We start from the raw sequence: 13457 nt of genomic DNA on the forward strand, positions 1-13457 counted from the left end.
CCGTCATTCGTTCGAGGCGGAAAGTAGAGATCAAACACGGAGCCTCGCCACGGCTAAACCTTCTTCTTTGCAGCCATATCACCACCAAAAAAAAGTAAAAAAAAAAAAATAAAGTTTTGTGAGTGTGTGTGTGTGTGTGTGTCAGTGGGTGTTGGGTAATGATCAGGTTTAAATGATGCCCTGCCTTTTAGCAGGTAGCCTGATCACAGCCTGGCAGGGGGAAGCTTCTGTCGTTTGAGGGGCAACTTCAGCACTTGTGCATGGTGTTGGCTGTGTGTTTTGTGTCTGCATTGTTCTCACTGTCATGACAATGCAATATAAGGGTTGTTTTAGACAGTTATTCTAACCACAGGCAATCACTCTTTCTTTTTCATCATTCCATCTGACTGCTTATTGAGTCATTCTGGATGAAAGACAGGAAAACTCAGGCTGCGTTCAGAAAAATAGCGATCCGGCGATTTCCCGCAGGGTTGTGCGGCGGTGGGAGTGTCACTAAAATGGCCCCTTTGTGTGACCTCCTGTTGTTTTCTTTAACCCCCCAATGTAGCACAAGTAAACTTAATATTTCGCAATTACTGTATTCCGTCAGATCGTATCTAGATCTCGAAGTTTCCGACCGCACATGAATGCAGCTTCATTTCACGGAGAAAAAGAGAAAGACAAGAGCGAAACATCGACTTTGTTTTGTTGTTTGGCAAACAATCAGCTGCTACACAATCTCCTGGACAGTTCAGTGCTTGTGTTTGATTTTAAAACTTTCTTGTGGCAGCGATAGAGGCAGTGATGTTTCCTGTTTCCTGTACGTGACTCTCACACCACCTCAAAACACACTGACAAGTTCTGATCATCAGTTGATTGGCTACCGCAGCATGATGTAGGGTTATAGGCTGCAGCCTATAAGCACTACCCCTATTCAAAATGAATGGAAAGACCCGTGTTTTTTGCCACACCGTCTGATGGCCGACCAGTGGTGGAATGTAACTAAGTACATCAGAATGTAACAAGTACTGTACTTAAGTACATATTTGAGGTACTTGTACTTTACTCGAGTCTTTTAATGACACTTTCTACTTCTAATCTCTTACATTTCAAAAATAAATATGGTACTTTTTACTCCACTACATTCATCTGACAGCTTTAGTTACTAGTTACTTTACAAATTAAGATTTTTGCTTTATATTTTTGTATTATTATAAATTAAACTATCCAACAATATAACGGCCTAAAAGTACAGCTGAAATGATTAGACCATTAAACACACAACAATTTGGATTGTTTCCAGTTTCTATAATGTGAGGATTTTTCACATCTCACACGAGTACTTTTACTTTTAATACTTTAAGTACATTTTCCTGATGATACTTACATACTTTTACTTAAGTAACATTTTAAATGCAGTACTTTTACTTGTAATAGAGTATTTTTATAGTGTGGTATTAGTACTTTAAGTAAAGGATCTGAATACTTCTTCCACCACTGTGGCCGACGCAGGCCGTGTGAATGCAGGCTTAGACATGTGATCAGTCCACCACAGGGCTCACACGCAGACAAACACATTAATTCTCATATTTATAGTTTGGAGCAGTTGCTGCCATTTCCCTTTTCCCAATTTGTTTATTAACTGAGTGAGTACGTTAACGTGCACACTAATATTCCACTACTATTCTGCATATGACAATATTCCAAATTTGATATAGGTCATGAACACAGCTTAATCTGTTTGGATATTCCCAATAAGGCCTTCCGAATATAGCATTTTGTGATTAGACATGTGGGCTTCCTCCCAAACAGTTGGAATCCATACCACCACGCAGTATTGGCCATAGCTAATCAGCCCTTCTCATGACATTTAAAGCACAAATATAGAAATGAACTGTAAACATACTTTAAGGACAGGTGTGCCCCAGGAAACGTTGAAATTCCTGTCCTGTGTTGTAGGGATGCAGCGATTAACCAATTTCACAATTAACCACGCTTTAAAACGTCACGGTTAATTAATCGTAAAGGCTCCGCTACACCAAGTGTTAACTGACTGCAAGTTATGTGTAACAGTGTGTGCAGTTCTTATTAAACTTACTTGACAACATAAACGTTTGCGCACACAAGGCACATCAGATGCCGGTCCGGTCACCGCAAGAATTGACTGTCAGAGTGACAGTGGCTCCCCATGGTGGGATAACTTTCTGCTGCAATTTTTTAACGTTACATAAAGTTAGCAAACACCAGGATAACACAGAGCAGAGCCAGCCCCTGACCTCACAACAGCTGTAGCTGTAACGGCTTTTCTTGTCACAGCTATGCAGATGACACCCAACTAATTTGGTCCTTTCCGGAGTCTGAAACGCAAGTAGCAGCACACATCTCTGTCTGTCTGAGTGACATTTCTTCTTGGATGTCCACACACCATCTGAAACTCAACCTTGACAAGACTGAGGTCCTTTTCCCTCCAGGGAAGGGCTCTTCTACTCAGGACCTGACTATAACAATTGACAACTCTGTGGTAGTCCCCACCCAGACTGCTAGAAACCTGGGTGTGACACTTGATGACCAACTTTCCTTCACTGCCAACATTGCTACAACTACCCGATCGTGTAGATACATGATGCATAACATCAGAAGGATACGTCTCCTTCTAATGCAGAAGGCGACTCAGGTTCTGGTTCAGGCTCTAGTCATCTCACATCTAGACTACTGCAACTCCCTCCTGGCTGGCCTGCCTGCATGTGCCATCCGACCCCTGCAGCTCATTCAGAACGCAGCAGCTCGATTTGTCTTCAACCTCCCCAAGTCCTCTCACACTACTAATTACTCAACGAAATCCTGACTGTTTACTGTCCTGGCTCCTAAATGGTGGAATGATCTACCAATTGATATCAGGACGGCCGAAAGCCTATGCATCATCCGCCAAAGGCTAAAAACACTTCTCTTCCGACTGCACCTCGGATGAAAAAAAAAAAAAAAGAATATATATAAATACTCTTGAAGCTGGACTTTCATATGGCTCTTTGTAGTTTTGCTTATGTAAAGCTAATGTACTTGCACTTGCTACTTGTTGTCTGGAGTTTGTAACTTAAGGATCGAAAGCACTTAATTGGAAGTCGCATTGGATGAAAGCGTCAGCTAAATGACATGTAATGTAAAAGTTGGTAAGCTTGCTAGCGACTTTATTATTTGTTACCGTTGTTGTTAAGTGTTTGTTAGCTTGCTAACGTTACCAGTTAGCTAACGTTAGCCTGGTTAATGTTAACGGTAACATTACAGTTAACAGATAACGAGTCAGAAGCCGACGTTTGCATTTACAGTGAGCGAGCTGACAATATTGTTACGTTCGTACGAGTAAATACAATCATGTCACTGACATTACCACTTAACGTTACTTACTTACTCCTCTCCATCCCCTGTGGGACATAAGGCTGCAAAGAGATCTCTCCATCACATTTATTCCTTGGCAACATGCTGCGCATCTCCCTGTGACAGGTGCATCTTGTCCAGTAGCTCCTCCAACTTTTAGACACACCAGCTAGCAGGGCCGTTTCTAGCCCAAAAAGGGCCAACTTGGCCTTTGCTTGTTATGACTGATTCACCTCTAGTCTCTAATCTTTTCAGATTCATTTAAATAAAAAGGTTGATGATTAATCATATAATCATTTTCAAACCATTCAAAACTGTTTCCTGTGTTATTTCTGTTTCAAAAGGCAGCAATAAATAATGATAATAAAGTTGTAGTATCTGACATCTTATAACATCACAGCATCAAAACCATAAAGATACCACAAAGTCTAGAGCTAATTTCATACATTAGCAGTGAAATTAATTTATGCATAATAATCATGATAATAGTGATAACAAGTTAAGTGTTGCCTTATGGGTTACATGTAGATGCAGTCAGAGAGTGCAACAAGGTAGAACAAATCAACAGAACGCCACCTCCAGATCTTAGAAACTAACACCCTCCCAATATGATTCTGATGGCATATTCACACAGGGCTAAACATACCAATTTAACATTCAGAATAAGATTTCCATAACCAAATGTCACAAGTATATATATCTTAGTCCGCCTCATTACATACTCTGACAGTGTTGTCCTCAGAGGTTTTCAGTGAAGACGTAACATGAATTCAAAAGAGAATAGATCAAACCTCAACCCTGTAATTGTCTTTTAACCAATCCACAGTGTACAGAAGTGGATTAGGGCAAAATGTGAAAAATGTATTTGAGTTCTGAGTTTAAAGTCATAATTCTAACTTAAACTCATTTACATTGCTACGTTTTGGTTTAAAAACATATCTTTTGCTACGTTTACACCTGGCATTCCCCCCTGCTCTGGCGTTTCAGAGCCCCTAAACCGGAGACATTTGAAAACACTTCTGACCTGTTTTGGTTTGGAATCTCCAGGGATGTGTTGCAGTCTCAACGGCTGCAAACGGAGACCTTTAGCAACACGTCAATGTTTTGCCGCCTGATTGGGTCAGAGCAACAGGCGGAGTATACATGCTGCCTCCTGTTTACCCCGGCACGCGCATGCCCTGTATACGAGAATGTTGATGAGATATGCGGTTTGGGCTTAGGTTTAGTTTAAACGGAGATTAGTTCTTCTACTGGAGTTAAAAACCCTTGCTTTTGGCTCAAAACTCAGCTTAAAAAACAAAACGTAGCAGTGTAAATGTAGCCTCAGTATAAAGCCAGATTCCTGAGTTTGAAGTCAGAATTCTGACTCTTTACTCTGAATTCTGAGTTTAAAGTCAGAATTCAGAGAAAAAAAGTCAGAATTCAAATATTATAATTTTTACACGAATTAAAGGGCTACTGATATAAATGAAACATACATCATCTTAAGCTGCATCTACACAAATGGAGACATCACTGTCCTGAATAACAGGAGTGAAAAGTATGTGTATGTGTTGTAACTGCTTCACTGGGCCGACTCCAGACAGAAGCTTTGGTATGCCTTTTGTGTACAAATCTTATGCACATGCAGGGGTTCTCTGCTGAGCTTTTCACTGTAGCTGCTCCTGCTTGATAATCACTTCATAATCACTTCCACTACAGCGCAGTTGTGCTGACAGAGAAAATACATTGTGTAAGCGCAGTCGGGCTCCATATGGGTATGCTTTATGACACTGATCCAAACAGAAAACGATGATTCTCATAAAAGTTAAAGCTCTGACAGCTGAGGCAACAAAATGGAGCTTTTACACTTAACAACTTAGGACAAATAACTTGTTAGAATAATGAAAAAAAAGTCAATGCCGTTAGTGTTGCCTGTGCTTTTAATAGCTCCGTCTGCCACCTTTCCTCTTCATCAGTTAAGGGCTGTGACTCAAAGATAATTATTTTCATTATTTCGTGGACACAGTGAGTAACAGCGCTATGTCTCTATCTCCAGGGGCAAGGAGTTTGGTCACGACGTAGACTTTATCGTGACCACACCGGAGCTGGGGAAAGAGAAGATTCTGCTACCCAACATTATTAATGGACTGAAAAAGCAAGTATGTACTGTATGTTGTTTCCTTTTTTTTTGCAGTGAAGGTTGAGTAATGAGGATGTTTAGCCTTGTTGATCATCATTTGTGAATAAAATAATAAAATATACTTATTAGGTAGTATCGGTTTATATTTTGGAAAAACAACTGCTGTATAGATTTATTTATAAAGGGAAATTACGAAGGACAACATTATAGAATAAACAATACTGCAGATATCCTCTTAAAACCTGTGTGTTTAGTGCTTGCATTACAACAGGGGTGGCCAACCAGTTCAGCATAAAGAACCAAAAAAAAAGAAAACCCCGCACCATAACAAAGAGCCACATGCACGTCCACACTACTACAACAGCAACAGTGACTTCCAGATCTAATGGCAGTCCTGCTACATAGCAGTTTTCATAGGGTTTTTTTCTTACCTAGATTGACTCAGTGGGAAACCTGACAGTCTTTGTTATTCACAATCCTTTTCACGTCTGGCTTGTACTCGGTTGTGGCCACTCGAAGTGACCCCTTTACACGTGTGTAAATGTATTTTTACCCCATCTAGTTTGAACTTAGCGGCGTTGACAATGGCAATAACTGTACCACAGAGGGCTAGCTAACGCTAGTAAGCTGGGTTGCTAACCCTACATACTGTAATCTGGGAAAACAAACTTCAACATCATCGCAAGTTAAAGGGACAAAACAATAATTAAATGACATAAAACAGGAAAACATAACCTAAGGAGCAGGACGGGACATAACAACTTCTTGCCTGAAGGTAACCTTTTACCGCAGTGCATGCAGTATATGTTTCAATACAAGTTGGTCACTTCTACAACTTTCAGAAATGTACTTGGAAGCTCACAGCAGCCCCTTTTTTCATAAAACTTAGAGAGAAAGGTGGTCCAAGGTTGAGCCGATTTTGTCACCTTTAATGGAACGAGATTGGGAAAAGGTGAGTGAATGAGGTAAAAGAGAAATAGTACAATTTGGCAGGTCACTTTAAGAACTTTTAGCCGGGCTTTCAAGGACTGTCGGCAGCCCCTTAATGAAAAATGGATCCAAAAAGGAGGAAAAAAAAGGAGAGGATGAATGTGGAAGAGAGACAAACAGATGGCGTCTGATTACAGCAAAGAGACACTGAGTAGAAAGTGAGAAAATGTGTGAGCAAGAGATAAAACACAGTGACAGACAATGTTAATGGCAGGCTATGTTTTCTTTTAGATAATGGTGTAATTATTGGCTGTACTCAAACGATGACAATTATTTGCTGCTAATATCACAGTAATGTGACAAATGTCAGTGAGCTCCAGAAGTGTTTGATTAACACCCAGTGCATGTAAACACATTTATCTAATTACATTAAACGGAGCTCCTAATCACAAATTGTGCAAACAGAAGTCCAGCATTTTCATTTTTACACACACTGCTTTTACCTCGTCCAGCTTTCCGGCTTTATAAAATTAAATGAGAATGGAAATTTCAGTAACGGCACTTTTTGCATTTAAAGGAAAGGGGAAAAATTCAAGTTGGTGTAATAGATTCAGCCCTGAGAGAAGGAAGTTCAGTTATACAAACATTGATTGGATGTGCAATTAGATGTCTGGCAAGCGTGACTCACAAGTAAAGAAGTAAATGTTACTTTCAACATTTCAACTTTCAACTTCAATTTTTGTCCGCGGAGGACAATTGGTTTTGCAGCAAGGTACAATGCATAAAAAACAACATAGTCATACAATTCAGAGGGAGATTGGGGGGGGGGGGTGGGGGGGGGGGTGGGGGGGTTGTACCAGTGGGCTAGAAGATCAACAATAGTTAAGCACAGCATCAATAACATCTAAAAAAGCAGCAGAATGAGGACACAGCCACAAATACCCACAATAAAGTGCAAAGTGACCAGACATGTTCGAATACATGATCAACATCTCTTCCATCGTAACACAAATTGTCCCCATCAGCAGCATAGACATCATCATTATCATCATCATCATCATCACCACCATCATCTCTGTCCACAGAAACCCCATCATATCGCTAACTAAACTACACACTTTGACAAGTGAATTGAGGGGTTATTACCTCCTCCCCCAGACTGAGTATACAAGTGAAATGGCTGTGGGGATGAAGGAGTGCTTATACCTGTTACTCTTAATCACAGGGAATCTGAACCTAGATCCAGAAGGCATACGCCCTGCTATAATAATAATTAGAAATGATTGTTTTTGCCTTGCCATTTGAGATTCTTAAAGAATCAGTAGACTTTAAAGCAGTGGTTCTTTTTCTCTCGTGCCCCCCTTTAAAGCTGTAGAAATGTTTCATACTACCATTCAATGCACATGTTTATCTTATCACATTTTTATTAACCGCAACACGTTTGAGGAAATTAGTAACTAATGGAGCCAAGTAGATTTGTATGAACAAGAACATGAACGTTATGTTTCCATATGTTTGTAATTAGTTTCTGGCAAAAAAGTTTCTGGGAAATTTGAGTGTCCAGCAGCTCACACATAAACACACATTTCCATACACCGCAGTTTGACGCAGTTATGTTAAGGAAAAGGTTTGGGACATGCGAGAACAGGACGGTTGAGTTTAGGAAAAGGGTTTCCGTGACACACGGGAATAAGAATAACTGCTGCTGCTCTCCCCGGTACGTTATACAAACACGCTGAAGGGCGCTTTTTTCGTCGCTTCAGCCGCTGAAAGCCACTGTCCAAACATCAGTTCAGAGTGAGATCGGGTTGGTCCAAATGTCTATTTGGGTCATTATAAAGGATAGTTTGAATATTGAGAAGTGGGGTTGTATAAGGTACTTTTTACAATATCAGTGTATTAGCTAAAGTAGATGGCGGCGGGTACGCCCCCAGTTTAGAGAATCAGGCACTAGTACAGGCATGGAAGCTAAGCAATGTACTGCTTTGAACGGGAGCAGCAGCTAATGGATTTTAGCCTCCTAAAAAAAAAGCCCACCTAAAACAATCAATATCAGTTTAGGTGTATCCTATATTAGAGAATTTTCACTGCTTTACTTTGCCGTCAGGCAGCGCTTTCCCACCGGGAACTGAAGCCGTTATCTCCATCCGTGCTCTCTTCAAAACCACCAGACTCCTTTGACAAAAACAGTAAATCAGCCTTGCAGAACACGGGAGTTGCTGGTCTACTGCTGGCTTGACCAGTTAGTTAGTTAGTGTTATCCAAAGGTTACACGGTAGCACAATCAATCTAAATGATCGAGGAAACGGTGAACCAGCAACTCCTGTGATCTGCAGGTTTAAATTACTGTTTTTTTTGTTTCGTTTTCACAGCACAGTGACTTGACATTGAAAGAGTTGTGGGTCCCTATAAACATCCCTCCTCTATATACTGGCCGTGAAGCATAAACTTTAGTCGAGCGATTATACTGTACAAAAAACAAACAAAAAAAAAACATGTCACCGTGGCAAACTTTGTTGTAAAATCCTGAGGTGTGAAATCCTGTCTCATAGCATTATAAATCATTGTGCAGTGTTTTGGCATCTAACAAGCCTTCCGTCTCATTTCTTTCTCATTACTCTATAACTAAACTTTCTGGATCATACTCTGCAGCTCATTGCATTAAATGCCCACTAAGAGAATCAGCCGTAGTGTGACCTGTCTAAACAAGTGTATTGATTAAAATAGAAGCATAGCTGTTCAGTAAGATGGACAACTGAAAGAGCTCCCCCCCCATACTTACACCAAATTGAGGTGTGTACCAATCACACCACTGAGATTATGTATGCCTTTAGAGCAGCTTTACCCTGTTAAAATATCTGTATGGGTAAAGTCCCGATTAATGTCATACAGATAGTTATTAGATCATAGTTTTCCACTAAACGAGATGGCACATGTTACAGCAGAAATGGATCTGCAAAGGCTAATTCAAATGCACAGTGGTGGAATGTAACTAAGTATATTTACTCTAGTACTGTACTTAAGTACAAATTTGAGGTATTTTATTTGAGTCTTTTCCTTTCCACTTCTACTCTGCTACATTTCAGAGAGAAATACTACCCAGCTGAAATGATTAGCCGATTTAACTCTTTGTTGATTGACAGAACTGTTTTGATTGTTTCCAGTTTCTAAAATGTGAGGGATTTTCTGCATTGAGTACTTTTACTTCTATTACTTTAAGTACATTTTCCTGATGATACTTACATTCTTTTTTTTTTTTTTAAAGATTATTTTTTGGGCAATTTTAGGCCTTTATTGACAGGACAGCTGAAGAAATGAAATGGGAGAGAGAGGGGGGAATGACATGCAGCAAAGGGCCGCGGTCGGAGGCGATCCCAGGCCCGCTGCGTTGAGGAGTAAACCTCTATATATGGGCACCTGCTCTACCAACTGAGCTATCCAGGTACCCTGATGAGACTTACATACTTACACCTAAGTAACATTTTAAGGATTTGAGTACTTCTTTCACACTGCAAATGCATTTTCGACAATATCACTTACAAAGAATGTACAACACATGACTTTCTGTAAAATAAAAAAAATAAAATAAAACCTAGGCAGAGGATTTGTCAACACAGCTTTCTCCCTCAGATAAATGCCTGGTTGGAGAGGGTCATCAGAGGAGACAAGTGTTTGATGAAGAGCATGGCCGCGCTGTCTACCTGCTTTCAGCTTCTTTTTTGTCATCACTGGGTTTAAAAACATAAAATAAAACCCTTCCGTCTCTTTTTCATCCACACCTCCACATGCCTCCACTCCTTCAGTGGTCCGTCCTGGCGATAATTACCTCCTACTTACTGTATGTTATCGCGGGCAGCTCTCACCTCTGGCAGCCACTTACGTTCACCATAGGTGGAAAGGAAAGAAGTGAAGGTGTGACATTATGTGTGAATGTGCGGGGATAAGGAGCCAGAAGGGATGTGTGAGAGTGAATTAGGCGGGTAGGGCAGGTGTTAAAAAAAGGCTTCAGGAGCTGAAGAAGGGATGGCGTCCAGTGGTGGAAGAAGAATTCCGATCTTTTACTTAAGTAAAAGTACTAATATACTGTAAACAATTCTCTGTTACAAGTAAAAGTCCTTCATTGAAAATGTTACTTAAGTAAAAGTATGTAAGTATCCTCAGGAAAATGGAAACTTTTGAGCGTCAAAGACTTTCTGACACACTTTTATGCACCGATTTATGGTGGAAATACCTTTATTTAGCCTATGCGGATAAAAAAAAACACAGATGTCAATACAAAATATATCAAAATTATAATGGAAAGTATGTTGTTGCACATTTTTAAGTGGGAATATGGAAATCCTGGAGCTTTCTTAGTGGGTATAGTGCGTTTACCTGCGTATCACATAGACCACCACTGGACTCAAATAAAGTACCTCACATTTCTACTTAAAGTGCTCACATTATACTCATTTTCAGGTTCATAATTGTATATCATAATAGGTTTACATGGTTTAATTTTCAAAAAACATATTTTTGTTGTACTACACATTGCTGCAGCTCCTCTTTTCACCCTGTGTGTTGAGCTCTCTGTTTTAGCTACAGAGTGAGGCATCTCACTTCTGTTCCATCTTTGTTGGGAGTCACACATGCGCAGTACCTAGGTTAGGACTACTAGCCAGTCAGAAGCAGAGTATGAGGGCGTGCCACGCTAGCAGCTAGGCGAGCATTATAACGTGTGTTACAAAGTGACGCACGTTTGTCTCTGAAGTAAAGGCTGGACTACAATAGAGCTGTTTGGAGCAGTTTGTGAACAGTGTTTTCTGTTGGAGATGGCAAGTCCCTTTGGGGTGGACTTTTTCACTTTGTAAACCTATAACGTACACAAAAAAGATATATAACACAATAAAGGAAAGGGAAAAAGCATAAAATGAGCACTTTAAGTACAGCACTACAGTACAGAAAATGTACTTAGTTACATTCCACCACTGTCGGCGTGATGATTCTTCTCAGCGGGCTGGATGGAACAGGGCTGCAGAGGGGAGCGGTCCGCAGGGACGAGGACACAAGAGACAATGATTAAGTGGAGGTAACGGGAGGTTGACTCTAAGTCGTGTAACCTTGTCATCTGCAATCAAGCCCCCGGGGGCCCACGTGTCTTCACTCTGGCCCAATATCACGGGCACCCCCCCTCCAACCCCTTCAGCCACCCCTCCTCGACCTGCAGGCAGTTAAAAATACATCTATCTAGGAACGTCCTTGTGAAAACGGGTTCATAATTTTTTTTCTCCCCCCCCTGCTGATATTCTGAAAGTATAACTTGGGGGCAAAAGCAAGGTCAGCCACCAGCTTCTGTGGCAGACAGATGAGATTCAGCTTGGCCCCGGTAACTGCAACAGAGAGACAGAGAGGGCCATGTTTCATCCTCCAATCATCTATCATCTCTGTCTCTAAATACTAGGGCTGCGACGATATGCTTTTGTCCCGATTCAGTTCTTTCGTGATACAATACTGTTTCGTGATGCTGCCGATTCGATTTGTGTTGCGGTTTTCATTTATTGCGATTCTAGAAGTATATTGCGATTCAATAGCATTGAATATTGCGAGTTTCTTTTCCTTCTTTAACAAAAATTTAAGTTTAATAATACACTTGGTACTCTAACCCTTTACTCATTGGTATACAAATGTATAAAAAATACCGGAAAAAATCGTTTTAAAAAAACATTGCAAAAAAAGTCACAAAAAAACCCTGATTCATACATAGATCTTTTTCTTTCTAATTTTCTTTCCCTACCCATACTAAATAGTGCTGCTTTCTGAAGGCTGAGCTCTGTGTGCATTGCTACCATTACAATGCCATTCAGCTCTGTCTTTACTATTCTGCATTTGGTCTATTTTTTGGGTTATTTTGCAGTCACATCGAGTTTGTCAATTTGAGACCTAAATAAAATCTGAGCCCCAAAGGCTACTTTGACTGACATTGCTAGGACACACATACAGACACCCAAACCGCCGCCCTTTAATTCCAGCAATGGGTCTCTTTCATTCCGCCGAAGCTGCGAATCAAAGTCGAAGCACAGTTCAAACGGCCCTGGCTAACGCGTGCTAATTTGCGACTTGAAGGCAGGTTTTGAAGTCTCTTTCTGTGAGTCAAAGAGATTGCCAGATGAGATCAGAGCTCCTTGCGTCCCTGACAACATCGCCCTCATCCTCTGGATGCAAGTGGCCGCTCATCACTCCTCCTCAAGGAAAGACCCTGAGTAAATAATCAAATCGAAAAAAATAAAAGCTCAGAATTTTCTTTTATCACAATTTCAAAAGTCATGTTCACTTGACTCTTCTTTTCTTCAGCGCTCAGAGGCGAAGCTTTGGGAGGGGGAGGGGGGGGGGGGAGATTATCTTCCCGCTGTCCTCCTCTGTAATTCCCTCTGTAAACAGTTCTGGTGCAATAAGCTTACTTTCAGATGCTCGCTGACATTACCTGCTGCGTGGGAGATGATTACAGAGCGCTATTGGGCTAAACAGCCCCCGGCGATACTGAGACGGGGAACTTCATGTCATCCTGTTTTTATGGTGGATTTGTGAGTGTGCGTGTGTCAGGCAGAAAGAAAGAAAGAAAGAGACTGAGAGAAAGCAGCTCATAGACTACAGTGTGTGTGTGTGTGTGTGTGTGTGTGTGTGCGTGTGTAGGCAGGAGGGCCGCAAACTTTATCGAGCAAAGGGCGTCCGTAGTCAGGTACTTAATAGTCTGTTCAACTGTCATCATAACTCATTAATACTTTTCTCTAAAGGCGTCAAAATGATTCAAGGCTTAAAGAAATACACTGCCAGGAGGAACCGAAAATATCTGCCAGAATAAGACGTGGCCTACATTTGTGGCCTCATGCATGAGATGGGTTGCAGACCTTCTCCCACAACTTGTCTCAAGTGTGGCTCGCGGGGATTTTAATTTCAGATTAGTCAGTGTTTAAGTGCTTTTATGCTGTCATTCTGGCCTCATTATCTAAGTGGGGACTGTCACCGCCTTAAGCTAAGCTATTACTGAATGTAAAGGGAACTTTAAGAAGCCCCTCTC

At 40.9% G+C, this 13457-nt stretch overlaps 1 protein-coding gene across 2 annotated transcripts in view; it reads left to right on the forward strand.

The window, feature by feature from the left end:
* Positions 1 to 13457, forward strand: part of dntt (deoxynucleotidyltransferase, terminal) — a 115518-nt gene that overhangs the window by 44335 nt on the left and 57726 nt on the right. For both annotated transcript variants that reach the window (XM_031296858.2, XM_031296859.2), the window contains exon 8: positions 5390 to 5492. In XM_031296858.2, coding sequence (XP_031152718.1) covers positions 5390 to 5492 — 103 coding nt within the window. The remainder of the gene's footprint in view (positions 1 to 5389; positions 5493 to 13457) is intronic.

This window comes from Sander lucioperca, chromosome 15 (genome assembly GCF_008315115.2).
Source record: "Sander lucioperca isolate FBNREF2018 chromosome 15, SLUC_FBN_1.2, whole genome shotgun sequence".
Lineage (NCBI taxonomy): Eukaryota > Metazoa > Chordata > Actinopteri > Perciformes > Percidae > Sander > Sander lucioperca.